Source organism: Engystomops pustulosus, chromosome 2 (assembly GCF_040894005.1).
Source record: "Engystomops pustulosus chromosome 2, aEngPut4.maternal, whole genome shotgun sequence".
NCBI classification, from domain to species: Eukaryota; Metazoa; Chordata; class Amphibia; order Anura; family Leptodactylidae; genus Engystomops; species Engystomops pustulosus.
Genome location: NC_092412.1, coordinates 124,486,370 through 124,504,159, shown reverse-complemented (window position 1 = coordinate 124,504,159; position 17,790 = coordinate 124,486,370). Strand labels below are relative to the sequence as shown.

Sequence of the window (17,790 nt, the reverse complement as noted above, 5' to 3'; positions counted from 1 at the left end):
GGCAAACCTTTTAGAGACCGAGTGCCCAAACTACAATGAAAATCCACGTATTTACCATGAAGTGCCAACATGGCATTTCAAGCAGTAACTTATTGCTACCAGTTCTTCTACATCATTCAATTCTATTGGCTCTCCTAAGGCCACCAATGCAGTTGAAAGAAGGTGGGCAAATACAGATTATCATTGTAGCTTCTCTCCAGGAAGAATAGTGGGTCCAGCAGGATGACCTCCAAAGACAATGCAGTTCAGTCCACACCTTCTGACTTTTCCCACGGTTTCAAACAGCCAATGAATTGTCGCTTTAAAAAAGCGCAGAGAGCAGCATCCCTTAAGTTGCCTGGGACTGCAAGAAGATTTGCTGGATGTGGTCCTGCTTGGTGAAATTTGGAGCGATGGACTGAGTGCCCACAGAAAGGGCTCTGAGTGCCACCTCTGGCACCTGTGCCATAAGTTCGCCACCACTGCCCTAGGAAGCTGGTAAAAGCAGTTTATAACCGCTTCTGCCTTCACTGGGGCTCTTATATATGTAAAAATTAAAAAAAGTGAAAAATGTCTTCCAGGGGATTTTTATGACCTCATAAGGGACATATAAAGACACACACATACATAATTCCAAATAAAATTGTAAAAAATCCGCACCACATTAAAAAAACATCTCCATTTTCACCATTTGCTATAGATATAATAAAATAATATATATATATATATATATTTATATATGAATAAATAGATAAAAAGAATATACTATGCATTACAGAAAAAATACATTTTCCACTTTCACCCACAAACAATAAAAATAATGTCCTTTAAAATGTGTTAATTTTTGTCTAGTCCTATATACCACTAAAGAGTACAACAAAAATTCTTAAGGTAGCACAAAAAAAAGATGTTATGGTCCTTGAACTGCTATATAAGGGCCAGAACCTCTTAGTATATAAGGTGAATCGTATTCTGGAAGGACTGGTGCATGATGCGCCTGAACTAATTCTACTATAGGTCTTCTATAACCTGTGCCAAGACCACTCCCTGCCCCTCCCCATCCACTTGGCTTGAGGGTGAAAACTTACTTTAGTAACAACATCGATAAATATTCAAAGTGCTTAAATAAATTACACCGCAAATGTGATTTTTGTATAAGTGAAATTAAAGACAGATTGTCAATAATGCAGGTAACTCTACTGCTCCTGTCCTTGATTTACTAATGTAAAAATAAATAAATGGCAAAACTTACTGGGAGAGCAGGAATAAATACCATCACATATTTCTGTGTTAACCTGAATAAAATATAAAGAAATAACCTTGATTAAACCCCTAGAAACGTATTAATGAGAACAGATCAAAGTCAAACAGTTTCTGAGGTCATTCATGTTATTTTGTGAACTATAGATAGATGAGTAATCTGTGTGCACCCTCTTGTAAATATTAACTTTAATTGCATCATTCATAGAGGCAAATAAAGGAAATCTTTCTTCATGATAGGATTTTTAATAAGTTATGCAGAGTTAATATACAAACATTAATTTATTTTAAACCAGGTCAGAAGTTTGGTTGGTTTCCATGTGTTGGTAAAAGTCCTGACATACAGTTACAGGGGGTCCACTACTTAAGGACACCCGAGAGGAGACCGCTCTGACCTCTGGTGAAGCTTTCTGAATACTTTACTATAGTCCCAGATTGCACTAATCAGCTGTAAGGTGTCTGTAATGAAGCTTTATTGTTAATCCTTGGTCCCATTACAGCAAAAAATGTTTAAACTCCAATTGTCACTGGGTCTTTTTTTGTCTGGATCTACAATTATAAAATATACAGTTTCGACTTACATACAAATTCAACTTAAGAACAAACCTCCGGACCCTATCTTGTACGTAACCCGGTTACTGCCTGTACAAATAAAATCTTTTAATCCCTATGCAAATTTGGTTTATTGGTCATATTTACAAATGTTCAGCTACAAGTAAAAAAAAAAAAATTAATAGCTCAGCTGATGATGTAAAATTAAACACAAAGGCCCACATTTACTTAAAACAGTGTAAACTGCAGTTGCAGTGGGCTCTTTGTAGTGTGCAGTGGGCTCCAGATTGAAGATTTTTGGCGCACATTCTTCATGAATCTGGTGTTCCCTGCACTGCTCCAACAGAGTGCACCACTTTTTTTGGTGCAATTTTAACATGGGTCGTGCAACACACTTCTGTCGGATATTCCATGTTAAATATGATGCATTGCTAGCTGTGCCCTGGAACACCCCCTTTGTGCAGAAATTTGTTTCTCATGAAGAATAGTGCAGCTGTGCCACTATTGGTGTGCAACACCAATGTGGGGCGAGCTTTTCTTAAATACCTGTGCAAGAAGCTTGCACCTAAAAGAACGTGCAAAGTCCAACAGAAAACTGGCACACATCCCTTAGTAAATGTGCCCTAAATTGTGCTTCTGCTGTCACCACACATTTATTCTATCTCTCATAAAAAGCATCTTTAGTAGTTTGGCTCAGTTCACAACAGGCCCCTCTGCATATGTTCCGAATTTTCAGTAGTGTCTGGCAGTTTAAATAATCCCCCTCACATGTGATTGTGCTGAAAACAACTGTACAGGCAGTCCCCGGGTTACATACAGGATAGGTTCCGTAGCTTGTTCTTAAGTTGAATTTATATGTAAGTCGGATCTGTATATTTTATAATTGTAACACCAGGAAGAATTATTTTTTTGCCCTAGTGACAAATAGATTTTCAAAAATTTCAGCTGCAATGGGACCAAGGATTATCAAAAAGCTTCCTCACAGACCTCATAGCTGATCATTAATAATAAAGTTTAAAGGAAACCTGCCACTTGTAGTGGCCGGTTTCTGATGGAAATACCGGGCATCAGCTCAGGGTGAGCTGGTGCCGGAGCTTATTTTTGTTAGTGTTTTAAACCGCGGTATCGCGGTTTAAAACACTTTTTAAACTTTATAGCCGGCGCAGGGAGGTACGTGCTCGGCGCTTACCATGCGTGTGGCTACATAGGAAGTGAAGGAGAGCCGCTCGCATGGTAAGCGCCGAGCGCGTACCTCACTGCGCCGGCTATAAAGTTTAAAAAGTGTTTTAAACCGCGATACCGCGGTTTAAAACACTAACAAAAATAAGCTCCGGCACCAGCTCACCCTGAGCTGGTGCCCGGTATTTCCATCAGAAACCTGCCACTACAAGTGGTAGGTTTCCTTTAAGTTTTTAACTGATACATGAAATACTGTCAAATGACTGCTAACACATACACACTTCTTGTTCCACTGACTTGATCTGACAGTAGTATAAAAGAGACTGCTCACACAGTGACGGATAGCCCTGACGAAGGAGACAGTATTGGTCTCTGAAACGCGTTGGCGGAATTTTGTCCCTCCGGACTTACCGTAACTTAGGTGACGTCACCGTATGGAACTCACCGGAACTGTGCTTGGAGTGTGTAGCCGCCGGCCGGGGCTCCACTCCTAACGCAGTTAGTACTGTTCAGTCTAACAACCCCAAGTGGACTAGCTGCGTGAGACAGCTACTGGACGGACGATACCACAAGTGCTCAAAGACAGTTTCTTCCCGGATCATCTAGTCCGAGAGGAACAACGGCAGCCTTATCAAAGGTACCAACATTTATTACATACATGTACACCAGTACACCGCACTGTGAATTGTGAAACCTATGTTGTCTTGCTACAGATACATAGGTGTTGCCTTCTCTGTACGACTATAGTGTGTAATGGTTAGGCACCTTGGCTGCGTTTTTTCTTATGCACACTTTATTTTTAACTTTTTAAACTTTGTTGGCGCAGGTACTATACTCTGTTATATTATTGCAGCCTGGGACTATAGTAACATCCAGAGAGCTTCACCAGAGGTCACAGGGGCAAAGAGGTCCGTCTTTGACTAGTGGTCGTCTGGGTGTCCTTAAGTAGGGGGCCGCCTGTACTTGTATACAGCTACAGAAAACACTGGAGAAATCTCTACTTGTTACACCCATTGACTGCAGGTGCCATGTCCTTGGATTGTAGTTGTTTTCTTTTCCATCAGGTCCAGCATCACCATCTCCTCTTTCAGCCATGCGTCAACTCTGTGGAGTTTAATGGCCTTCAGCTGACTACGTTCTTCAGATTACGCTAAACAACTCCTTATGTCAGTTCTATGTCTGGCTTTGGAGTTGCGCTGCAATCAGATTAAAATGGCTTTGGCTCTTGTTAAATGTCTTATGCTATGTCGGTTGTTTGCCATAGTTGCATAAAAAGTCACAAAATACAATCAAAAGTCGCAGAACATAGACTAGGCTAGAGACTGTCATCAAATTGGGCCAAAACTTGCATCTAAACGGAAAGTCGCAATTCATTAATTCAGTCTAATTGTGAAAATTAGTCTATGCAAATACAGGCAGTCCCCGGGTTACATACAAGATAGGGTCTGTAGGTTTGTTCTTAAGTTGAATTTGTATGTAAGTCGGAACAGTATATTTTATCATTGTAATCCCAGACAGAACTTTTTTGGTCTCTGTGACAATTGGATTTTAAAAATGTTGGGTTGTCATAAGAATGAATATTAACACTAAACACTAAAGCTTCATTACAGACACCTGTGATAACTGTTACAGCTGATCATTGTAGCCTAGGACTAAAGTACAACAAATTACCAATATCCAGGGGTCCGTTTGTAACTAGGGGTCATATGTAAGTCGAGTGTTCTTAAGTAGGGGACCACCTGTAATGAATTTGGCGCAAGCAGGGTCAGCAGGGATGGGTAGCAGTGCTCCAAAATCATAAATAACCCCCAAGTTATGATATGCTTACAAGAAGTAGAGGATATATAGTATGTATGCCGCCTGTAACCACGGACAGTTAGTTACCCTAAGTTACTTTTGAGTTTGCTTTTAGATGCACTGGAACATTTATTTACAACTCTTATTGTATGTGGTCTGCACAGAAGGTTTATGTGCAGAACTGGAAGATGAAGTAATGTTAGCAGCACATTTATAGGGTAAAAGCCAGCAACTGGCTGCAGCAGTGACCTGCATGGCACATATTTTCACCATAGATGTAACGCAATGCGGGAGTTTGAAATCTATGACAACTCTGTAGCACAATCCCCATGGTGTTGGAGTTTGAAAAAAAAGGTGTAGAAAATTAAAACATTTGTCTTCACAAATTAGCTGGAGACGGTCTCCTAGCTCCTCAGGCGGTACCAATAAGTGTGTGGGGCGTGCATAAATCGAAAGCCGGGAATGCCGAGAAGAGCTCGGGTGATGTCAGCCTGAGTGACTTTGGCTAATTTACATACTTTTTTACAGTCTTTTTTCTTCTAAGTGTGCCAGTTTTTAATTCACTAAGATCAGCAGAAACCAGCACATAAGTGCGAGACATCTACCATCAGTGAAAGCGAAGTCCTTTAATGCATAGTTGTTCTCAAATACTTTACTGCCATATGATTTTAAAATTTGTTATGCAATATATATCTTTTATTTTGAGCTAATAGTTCATTTCATTATGGCTATAACTAAGGATTCTTAGATGCAATGTGCAGCTTTGATTACGGCTTTGTAACAGAAACACATAAACTAATTTAAATAAGTGACTGCTATACAGACTTTTAATGGAGTGAATATTTTGTTTTTCTTTATGGTTGCCACTATGTCCTCTGGGCTGTCTTGTGCGCACATGTATCCTGATGAGCTAAGATTAGCTGGGTTTTGACAAGTTACATAATGTTTAGCTGGACCATTAAAAAGAACCAATTACCTGTAATATATACCATGAAATTAGAACAATACTCACCTGGCAACATCTGGGTTCTGTCTACACAAAAGGAGCACTTGCTCTGTGTTGATAAATATGGCCCAGCATGGGAAACAACAGAGTAACAAGATGAGAATTCCTCTCTGTAAAATGATTCCCACACGCTTCACATTTTGTCCTCCATATGTCTATGGATTAATAGAAGGAAAGAACCACGGTTACTTTAAAGAAGGGAAAGAACAAATATTTGCCCATGACCCATCTGGTGTTTACTCCATCAGATAGTGATTTAATTTGAATCAAATCAGATTTTTCAATGGTAAAAACTAAGCTACATCAATCATCAAAAGAAAAGCTTAAGCATACATTAATGTACAAGCAACTGTCTATTTTACAGACCCATAGCCATTTGTTGTGAAACTATATACTCGATGAAGCATCAGATTACATAAAAGTAAAGACTAGAATCATTCTAATATCTGATAAAGCACCTCTGTTTACCTTCATATAAAATGAGCATTATATAAGGTATGCATATTACGCACATCTGTGAGACGGTTGGGAGCATTTAACCCTTAAAGGAAATCTACCATCAAAATCCATCATTATAAACCAGGGACACTTACTCATAGATCCAGGCAATGTACCTGTGGTAACATTCTCATATTTACTATCTATGGCCTCCCTACTTCTAAAAGCAACATTTTAAATTATGCTAATGAGCCATAAAGACTCTTGAGGGAGTGTTACCAGAGTGCTCAAGGAGTACTTCCCCCTGCCACTGTGTAATGAGATTATACCAGGCAGAGGGAAGGGGGAAAGTGCTAAAAGAACAGGGGAAGAAGCAGTGTAACAGCTAAAGCACAGAGGGGGAGTGGTAACACTGCCAGGACCCTTCTGCCTCATTAGAATGATCTAATAAGTTGATTTTGTAAGGAAGGAGACCATGGATAATAAATATAAGAAGATTACCACAGTCACAGTGCCTGGTATACCTGGTAATACCATAGTATTACTCCTTAAAACGTACATAAGTCTCATATATATTGTTTGTGCAATCACATCCCATGACGTAATCCAGAGTTATTAGCAGAACAAATAAGAATAATACCATAAAATGTTTGCCTTTTTACCATTTATCCATCATTAACTGAAACCCCTACCCCCCAAAAAAGGCTCTCTCACTCCCCTCTCCAGTACTCCATCTCCTACCCCCTCTCTTTTAGTTATTATTTTAGCATATTGCATGAGGTACAATTCAGCTTCTACCACATGCAGATCACACCAGACTCATTTATTCATAGCTGACAAATGCATTCAGAGCTCATAGTCATGTGATTTTGTTAGTGGCATCACTGACATACAATTATTGCAACAACCACTAGTAGTGTGTCCTTTAGAAGAAATGCCTTCAAATAGCCTGTAAAATGCAGTATGTCACATATGTGACAGTAGACTTATATACATTGATAGCACTGTGAACAAAAAATGACTGGGAGCCCCAGAGAAGCGGCACTGCAAAGCATAAGATCCAATTGGTAAATACTATCTCTCTTATTATTTTATGCCACCTTCATTTTACCTTGTAAAATGGAACCTATCAGCTCCCTCATGGTGACATCTGAAAATCGAGTTGACTGCTTACTTTATGCTAATACATTAGGAAATGTCTGTCAGGCATTGCTTTTTACTGCCTATATAAGCAGAAACACATGCACATGCAAGCACTCCTACATGATGGACACCATAATGGAACCCAATCGGGCTTCCAGAATCTGTCTTTCTTGTGTGAATCATTATTCTAGGATAGCTCAGCTTACTGTCCTATTTTGTCTGTGATTATTGATGAAATTTGTGATGGGAGATCCTAAAGAAATTCAAGGCATAAAACGGCAAAACATACCTGAGACATGAGGGTATCGCAAGCAGAGGCTAAACCAGAGCCTACTGATATACCAGTTACGTTGATAACCTGTTAACAGATAATAAAGATAGCTAAATGAGAAGAAATTATTAACTGAACAGACATATGTATATACATGTATAAACATAAGGTCTATAAATCAAAATTTTCAAATTAGACTATAACAAAGTCATCAGAAGCAAATTAAAGGACACCTGTCATCAGGTCTCTATTTCACTAGTCCTGTCACCACTACCTGTTGGAGCAGCTCACAAGGAATCCTTCACAGCCTTTATCTAGTCAATTCATATATTAATCATTGTAAAATCATCTATTCTTTATTATGTGAATGAGGCCAGTCAGAGCAGTGATGTCACCCCTGTTACCACTCCCCTCTCCTCCCCTTGCTTATGTCTGTGTGTAATGTGTAATAAAGCATTGCTAGTGTCTGTGCTTTATCTGCTGACATGCTCTTCCTCCTAATACACATGTGAGAGACACAGACATCAGCTACACAAGTACCTGACATGTTCTGCTATAACATGGCTGCCTGGAGCTGTTGTATCTCTCCTATGCACACACAGGCTGCAGGGGGCGCCAGCACCAGGAAGCACATGGAGGAGCCAATACACCACTATACCTCACACCATTATACAGCCTGTCAGTCATGTGTATAGGAGTATCTCATACACACAGGTTGCAGCAGGCGTGGCTGCCAGCACCAGGAAGCACATGAAGGAGCCAATACACCACTATACCTCACACCATTATACAGCCTGTCAGTCAAGTGTATAGGAGTATCTCATACACACAGGTTGCAGCAGGTGTGGCCGCCAGCACCAGGAAGCACATGGAGGACCCATTACACCATTATACCTCACACCATTATACAGGCTGTCAGTCATGTGTATATGAGTATCATATACACAAGGTGCAGGGGTGTGGCTGCCAGCACCAGGAAGCACATGGAGGAGCCATTACACCATTATACCTCACACCATTATACAGGCTGTCAGTCATGTGTATAGGAGTATCTCATACACACAGGCTGCAGGAGGCGTGGCCGCCAGCACCAAGAAGCACATGTAGTAGCCATTACACCATTATACAGGCTGTCAGTCACAAAAGCCAATCACAGAAGCAATGGGCTAAATATTGTCAAAATATGTATACAGGCAGTTTCAGGTTTGTTCTTAAGTTGAATTTGTATGTAAGTTGGAACTGTATATTTTATAATTGTAGCTGCATAAAAATTTATTTATGGTCTCTGTGACAATTGGATTTTAAAAATGTTGGGTTGTCATAAGAACCAGGATTAACAATAAAGCTTCATTACAGACACCTGTGATAACTGTTATAGCTGATCATTGTAGCCTAGGGCTAAAGTACAGTAAATTGCCAACATCCAGAGGTCCGTTTGTAACTAGGGGTCGTCTGTAAGTCGGGTGTTCTTAAGTAGGGGACTGCCTGTATATGTGCATGGGCTGAAGCTAGAACCAATATCACAGTTCCCATTGTTTAAACATCATTATGGTTACTAGGCACAGCCATAAACGCACCCATCTTTATAGCCCTTACCTGGATAACTGCAGCCAGATAGTGTGCTGTCCCAATGTATGTTTCAGCCCTTGGCCTTCTTCTATTGGGTAGTGTGGCATTGGCCCAATTGTTATTTTCTTCCGCCTAAAACACGTGCCAGAATATATATAGTTTGAGGAAATCTATCAGCAGGATCAAGGATTGTAAACTAAGCACACTTACATACTTGTGTGTGTGCCCCCTCTGGCAGGATCCTTTCTTTAGGCTGAATTATCCTGAGGGGCTCCAAATTATCCTGAGGGGCTCCAGGCCCAATTAAAAGCTATGGAGCCCGAAACCCCTTAGGCTCATTTAAATAATTTCAAAGAGGACCTGTCACCCATATAAAAGGCACTTACGTTAGTAAGCAGCTCCTAGTGCTACAACAGATGCAGCAGTGTTACACTTTTTGTTATTGGAAACCTCCGATAACGCTAGCAGACACTGCGGTGCTTTAAGCGGTCGGGTGTATTAATGATGAGGCGAGATTAGGGGGTGACTGCTGCATGAAGCTTGGCCTATGGAGTGGGAGGGGCAGTCCGGGGGAGAAGCAGCACCAAGGACCGCCATCTCATAAATACGCCCGACCGCTTACAGCGCAGTCCGGCATTTCTATTGTACAGCGCGACAGTGTCTGCTATCGTTATCGGAGGTAACCGTTAAGGCTAGCAGTGTAACACTGCTGCATCAGTTGTAGCACTAGGAGCTACTTCCTTCAGTAAACAGCTCCTAGTGCCTTTTATATGGATGGCAGGTCCTCTTTAAAGCCTTTTTATAAAAAACAAGGACATAAGAAGCTAAAAGAAGAATAGATCCTTGCAAGTGTGGTTGGTGTTTACAATTTTTGTCACTGGTGGTAGATTTTCTTTGTAAACCACTACCTTTTTCAGCGCATGCGAGCAGGGTCAGTTTGCTGGAAGTCAGCACTAGATGACATGCCGGTGGGCATGCCAGAAGTAACCCTGATCACATACGCCGAAAAGGATAGTGGCTTATTAATTATTACACGTTGACACATGTGTAGCTGGAAGATGATAGGAGGGCCTTGAAATAACAACTGAAACAATGTCACACTACGCCTTGGAAGAAGGCCAGAATTGTACGTCAGGACGGCACGCTATCTGGTTACAGTTGTACTGGTAAGGGCTCTACAGATGTAATTTATGGCTGTGCCTAGTAACTAAATGGCATTTAAACAATGGGGACTTTGATATTGGTTCTAGCTTTTATTATTCACTATACTTGCTAGTGGAAGCTCTCTTTTTTTCTACTCGGGTTGATTCATTTCATGCAGCATAAACCGCTAAAGTTACCTCCCCTTATATGTAAACCTATTGGAGTTTTTTCATATGTGGTTCTGTAATTGGTTGCCAAAGTCATCAGAAGACTCAAGGTAAATGTTTCCAATAGAATATAGGAATACAGGGAAACAGTGAGGTGTCAAACTAGAGGTTATTAACTTTTCTTTTTTAACTTTTTTATCGCAAAATGGCAATTTGGACATTTGGTGTTTTCTTCCATTCCGGTGTTCACTGCATGGGATAATGTTTTTTATATTTTGATTTTGATTGGGCATTTTGGAACACTTGGATAACTAACATGTTTATGATTTTATGATTATATTTGCTTACTTATGAGTTTTAGGGTAAAAAATGTGACAGGAACTTCTAGGTTTTTCATTTTTTAATGCTTTTATTTTTTTTTTAGCTCCCTAGGCTGTTCAACCCCCTTTTGCATTCTGTGTTTCTATTTTTTGCTCCCCATCTTCAAAAATCCATAAATTCTATATTTTTCCATATACAGAGCTGTGTGGGCTTGTTTTCTTTGTAACAAATTGTATACTCCAGTGATTGTATCTAATATTCCACTCCATGTACTGTAAATTGGGAAAAAAATTCCAAATGTGGTGAAGAAACACGTCTGAACCACTTGTAGGCTCTGTATTTATGTCTTTTACTTTTAATTCCAATTGACACCTCCACTTTATTGTTTGAGTTGGTATGATTAAGGGGATACCAAATGTATATAGGTTTTAATATGTTTTAATAGATTTAAAAAAAATGAAAAACTTTTGTATAAAAAAAAATCTTAAATTTGCCATCTTCTGGCGCTAATAACTTTTTCATAACACAGCGTACAGATATGTGTGTAGTCCTTTTTTTGCAGGATGAGATGCCGTTTTCATTGCTAATATTTTGGGGACTGTAAAACCGTTTGATCACTTTTTATTAAAATTTTTATGGGTTTGTGAAATGGTGAAAAAGTGATGATTCGGACATTTGGGGGCTATTTTCAATTACGGGATTCAACAACAGGCATTTTGGGATTCGGTGATGTCTAACATGTTTATGATTTTTTTTTGTGATTTGAACTTTTTTTTCTATATTCTTTTATTTTTCTTTATTTAATTTTTTTTACTATTTTTTTAGACCTCCAAGGGTACTTTAACCCTTGGGTGGGTGCCTGATCACTTCTACCATTTACTGCAATACTGTTGCAGTACATGGCAGCTTTGCTAGTCATCTCTAAGCATCTGCCTCCAGCAGACATTTAGAGAACAGGCTGAATGACAGGCCTGGGAATCTAGTATAGACTCCCAGCTGTCATGGTAATCCCCCTGGTGGGCGGCAATCAAATCCAATATGGCGGTGCACATGCCAATCACATTTACATGGTTAACACATGATTAACACCCGCAAACACCCACCTGGTATGGAGAGGGCTCAGCCCGTGAGCCCACTCTATCCACCCACTCCCGATGTGTGCCGTACTATTACTGTTATGTCTGTTCTCTATATTCTGGTATCTGCCTGTATTCATACTTTTCTTCTGCTTTGCGATTTGCATGCGTGTGCCCTCTTTGTTGTGACCCAGCTCTGGAGAATATTCTTCAATGTTTGTATTGTCTTTGTCTTCATGTTTACCCTTTGCCACAGCAAGAGAACATCAACTAGTTTTTCTCTACCGCCTAGGGAAGGCTGGTCAACCAGGCAAGGACAGCTGGGAAGGAAGTTTAGTCTCCGGCCCCAGTGTCTCTGTCCGGAGTCCGTTCCCAGAGCCTGCATTACAGAAATATTACTGTATTGCAGAAAGTGGCTAATATAGAACATCTGTATTAGACAATGATCAGTGCGAGCACTGATGGTGGATGGGAGCAAAACATGGTGCCAGTATAATAAGGCAGTCATCTGCCCTTTATGAGAGATCTCAACCTGTTCAAGGCAGTAAACAGGCCATAATGGTGATAAGGAACATACCACCATGTTAATAATTACTGCCTTGTATTTTACAAAATATACAACTTTTCTTTTACCACCTATACCACTGTCATTAGCATGCACTTCCTCTTAGAGCAGAGCTGCACACATACTGAAAAGATTGAAGAGTCATGGCACCATCCTGAGATGCATTTTAAGGTACCAATTTGCATAAGGAGAAGTCATTATTATGGACCAATTAACCGTATGTGTGGTGAATTATAGGACTGAGGGTAGCAGACTGCCATTCAGGGGTTAAAACTGATCCACATAAAAACAAAGATGAGATAAGAAATAAGATAAGAAAGTGAAAAACACCTGCTGACAAATACAGTTTTCTGTACCATTTGTGTTAATTAACCCCTCAGTTATGAGGTCTGAAAAGACTTTGACCCCTTTCCTGGCAATGCACTTTTTGCCTATTTATTTCAGTTTTTGTATTCTCTTTAAAAATCCATAACTTTTTAAATTTTTCATGTATTATATTCCATGCCATATACTGGCTGGAAAAAATTCTAAATGCAGTGAAATTGACAAAGCAAACGCATTTGCTCCATTTTCTTGTGGAGTTGTAGTTTTTACGGATTTTGCTGTGCTCCAAATGACAGCGTCACTGTATTCTACCGGTATGTACGATCAGTAGATACCAAATTTATACAGGTTTTTTAAGGCTATAATAGATTTTAACCCCTTTAGGAACAGCCAGTTTAAGCTACAGCCTCAGCCCCATTTTTTGAGTTGCTTTATGTGGTTATAACCTTTGAACACTTTAACTTATCAGAGTGATTTTGAGATTGTTTTTTGTCACATGTTGTACTACATGGTAATGGTACATTTTGGCTGATAAGTTTTGCATTCATGTACATAAAAAAATTGTTAATTTTTTTTTTTAATTGCCATTTTTAACATTCTAAATTATCTAGTTTTCAGACAGTTTTACCACCCAATTTAGTTAATAAATACATTTCCCATATGTCTGCTTTATGTTTTCCAAATTTTTAAAAATGTTTGGATATTTTATTTTGATCTCACATGACTTAAAAATCGGACATCAGTTTTCTGTATTTTCAAGTAGATTTCAGAATTGACTTTTTTGGGAATCATTATAATTTTAATAAAATGTAAAATGTATAATATTAGAAACCCCTATATATCACAAAATTTTCAAATCTGCACCCCATCAGAAACAACTTTTAGGAATTATAGTAGGAATATATAGTATAATATCTATTAGGAGATATTATAGTACCTTATATACTCGAGTATAAGCCTAGTTTTTCAGCACAAAATTTGTGCTCAAAAACCCTAACTCGGCTTATACTCGAGTCAACTAAAAACATAAAGACAAAACTCACCTTTCTGACGTCACCCATAGGTCCTCTTCTGTCTGAGACAGTCTGAGACAGAAGAGGACCTATGGGGGACGTTGGAAAGATGAGTACAGTGTTATTTTTTTTCCTACTCCAGGGGCTGGGCAGGCTGTATGCTACAGGGGCTGGGCAGGCTGTATGCTACAGGGGCTGGCAGACTATATACCGGGAGGCTGTAACCAATGCATTTCCCACCCTCGGCTTATACTCGAGTCAATAGGTTTTCCCAGTTTTTTGTGTTGAAATTAGGTGTCTCGGCTTATACTCGGGTCGGCTTATACTCGAGTATATACAGTAATATAAGATAATATAGTAACTAAAACAAAATGGAGGTGAAATTTAGAATAGTTTGACCCTGTCAGTAATATAGACCTACAATTTACACATTCACAAATGATTAAAAGAAAAAAAACATCTTACAATTTGTTATGCAATTTCTACTGGGTATGGAGACACCCCACATGTGAACGTTTCTTTTTGTATGGGTGTACAGGGAGGAACCTAAGGGAAGGAGCGGCATGCATTAGCCAGTTTTGCCCTATAGTATTTAGTGGTTATTAGTTACGCTTTGCATTGTGGTCCTTAGTCTGAGACCATGACTAAGGACCACAATGCAAAGCGTCCGAAACGCGTAGGTCCGATTACCGCTTTTTAGACTTAGAGCTTATCAGCTCTACAACACATTTTTCAATGTTGCTGTTCATACTTCCGTTTTTAACCAGAATGAAATAAAGCTTTCAAGTAATTTAATCTTATCCTATATACGAGCGCTGGACATCCTTGCTTTTTCTTTTGGATTACCACCTGCATCGGCACGGGATCTCCTTTGTTGCTCGGGCACTGTTCACACTGACAAGTAATCCAGGACATCGACATCCAGGCATATGGTGAGCTGTGATTTCCTCCTTTTTTCCTTTGGCTATAGGAGAAGTTGCCATTCCCTTATAAACATTGGATGTACTGTGTATTTTATTTTTTTAAGCAGCGCCCTCCCAGCCTCCCTTAGTTTTTTTTAAGAACTCGGACAACCCCTTTAATTTTTGGTCTATAGAGCTGGTTGAGAGCTTGTTATTTTGTACTTTACAACAGTACCATTTTTGTATAGATATATGCTTTCAATCTCTTTTTATTGCATTTTATGTGGGACAAGATAGGTAAAAGTTATAATTTGTGGTGTTTTTTTTTTATTTTATTTTTTCACCATTCATTGTGCAGGTTTAATAATCATTTTGTTTAATTACATGGGTCAATACAGACACGCCAATACGTTATATGTGGTTTTTGTATGGTGATTTTCACTTTTTTTGTTTGATATGTAAGTGGTATGTACTGGGGCTTTTTTACTGATTTATTAGTTTATTTAAAAACATGATTTTTTTTTTTATTTGCAGGGTATTAGAAGTATGCTGACAGGACCTTACAGGCATTTACTATGGACAGTCCTTAGATCAAAGCCCCCTGGAAAATGCTTTCGGGAGAGCCTGATTAGGCAGGAAATCTCCCTGCAGGCATTAAAATGCCACAGTCACGTTGACCATGACATTTAAAGGGTTAACACCTGCGAAAGGAACTTTCTCTGACCGCGGGTTTTACACAGGGTTGTCCGCGGTAGGGAGCAGGTTAAAGAATTTAAGCCTTTTGTACAAAAACAGTCTTCATTTCGCCATATTCTGACATTAATAACTTTCTCATACTTTTTTATTTTTATGTGATACATACATGGGATAGACGTTGCAAATCTTACTGTGTAAAAGACCTCAGACGACAAGACCCTGGTCACATGATATGCTGAGAAGAGGCATGGGACAAGGGGAGGAGCAGATGGGAGGGTCCGACTGAGCAGGACACTCCCCCTCTGATGCCAGGCAATATAAGATAAAGTTGATTTATGGGGATTTAGGGAAACAATTTTTAACTAAAAGTAGCTAAAATATAGCACTAGCTGTATTTGTGAAAATGTGGTGACGGGTTCCTTTTAAGCTATATTACTATTTGTTATGCATTAATTATACTTACAGCGACAGCAAGTGTAACAGAATCTAGTTCAATTTTGCCCAAATGACCACAGAATATGGAACTCACAATATTTATTAGGAAAACCATTATTTGTGAGAGGAACTAGAAAAGGGAAAACACAACAAATGAGTGATTAATAATAAAATATATCAACACATATATTTCAGATTATATATTTATATTGCTTTCTTTCTTGTTATAATGGAAGCACGTTCTTTGTGTTGTGCAGAACCTCAAGGATGTTGGTCTGTTGTTAACATAACACAATTTGGGTTGAAGGATAGTAAATACCCTTGAGCAAAAATGTGTTATCTAATTAATGTAAATTGATATACACGTTCCACGTAATCTTAAAAATTTCTGCATGCTCATCTGTAATCCTTGAAAGTCACATGTGACAGCTATTAAGCAATGTATGTGAACTTTAGCCAGCTGAATCATGTAGATAGTGTAACTTGTACAGGAAATACCTGCAGATACATGTCCTGATAGTTCCTGACATCAAAGGTTATCATTTGTAAGCACTCGATCTCTTAAATGACCATGTTTGGTATCACTTTTTAATTTACCGTAACTAATAGCTTATGCTGCCTGCGAAGCTCATTTTGACACTAAATAGAGACACCATTGCAGGAGCTATAAAGGGGGCAGAGGCAGCACTGCGAACTGTGAAGCTGCAGTTATTTTCCATGTCAGGTCATATTCCAGTGTACAGCTGCTATAAAGTGGATGGGGCTTCATGCTTCCACCATAATAAGAATGATAAATCTTTATTTAAACAGAGCCAACATATTCCACAGCACTTTACATGGTCCCCTCACTCCTCTTATAGTCCCAATACCACAGGTTCCCTGGGAAACTGATCATTTCTGCTATTTATCTGAAAAAGAAGCATTCAGTCACTCATAAATATTTTGTTTATTTACTCTCATACTATAACAAATCAACTATAACAACTAATTCTGCGACCTCTACAATTTCATCCTGAATGATGAGCACGTTTTTACCCCTGGACATCAAACACAATGTCCAAAAGAAGGCTGTTTATAGAAATAAAACCATCAAGCACATATTTGCAGTAATTAATATAGTCTACACTTCTCTACTGTATATCAGTTTAGTGGGACATGAGGGGATGCACTTGTACCGTTCACTTCCTATGTAGACAGTTCAGTGCAGCCTGGTTACCTCACGTGTATGACCCACACACTATTATACTAGAATTCATTCACTCTCATTCACGTGTTCCAGACTACCAATACATTCAAAGACAAATAGATGCATATTATGAGAACAATGACTAATGACGATAAATATTATCATATACCACATACATATCATGTACGAGACTCCCTCTTACCACAGGCCCTGCCATCTTACACTGCTCCTTCACTTCTTGCCAGCAGTCCGGGGGCAGCAGGCGGCGGAGTAGTCTCTGTACACGGCCGGGATTCTTGGTAAAGCACTGGTTTTCTGGCTCCATCTCTGCTCCGCTCTCTACACGGCCCATCACTGTGATGTACAGCCCGGCGTCTGTGGTGTCTCTGGGACATGTGACAAGCTCCCTGTAAGCCCCGCCCAAACCATATACAGGCAAGAAAGAAGGAAAACTATCAGAAGAACTGTGTGTGGAGGGGGCTGCTAACCTAGGACAGTGCTGGGAGATGTATCAGGGCAGTATGGAGGGGGCTGCTGACCTAGGACAGTGCTGGGAGATATATCAGGGCAGTATGGAGGGGGCTGCTGTCCTGGTACAGTGCAGGGAGATGTATCAGGACAGTATGGAGGGGGCTGCTAACCTAGTACAGTGGTAGGAGATGTATCAGGGCAGTATGGAGGGGGCTGCTAACCTCGTACAGTGGTAGTAGATGTATCAGGGCAGTATGGAGGTGGCTGCTGTCCTAGTACAGTCCAGGGAGATGTATC

At 39.6% G+C, this 17,790-nt stretch overlaps 1 protein-coding gene across 3 annotated transcripts in view; it reads right to left on the bottom strand.

The window, feature by feature from the left end:
• The window catches only part of LOC140118398 (multidrug and toxin extrusion protein 2-like), a 37,915-nt gene extending 20,488 nt beyond the window's left edge, over positions 1 to 17,427 (bottom strand). The window contains exons 1-5 of one of the 3 annotated variants that reach the window (XM_072136255.1): positions 17,225 to 17,427; positions 15,865 to 15,966; positions 7,644 to 7,712; positions 5,780 to 5,928; positions 1,232 to 1,274 (exon numbers count right to left, since the gene is read on the bottom strand). In XM_072136255.1, coding sequence (XP_071992356.1) covers positions 1,232 to 1,274; positions 5,780 to 5,928; positions 7,644 to 7,712; positions 15,865 to 15,966; positions 17,225 to 17,374 — 513 coding nt within the window. In that variant the 5' untranslated portion in view covers positions 17,375 to 17,427. Of the gene's footprint in view, positions 1 to 1,231; positions 1,275 to 5,779; positions 5,929 to 7,643; positions 7,713 to 15,864; positions 15,967 to 17,198 lie in introns of all 3 variants that reach the window. The other 2 variants (XM_072136256.1, XM_072136257.1) reach the window with 2 other exon arrangements.
• Between the last annotated feature and the right edge of the window lie 363 nt (positions 17,428 to 17,790).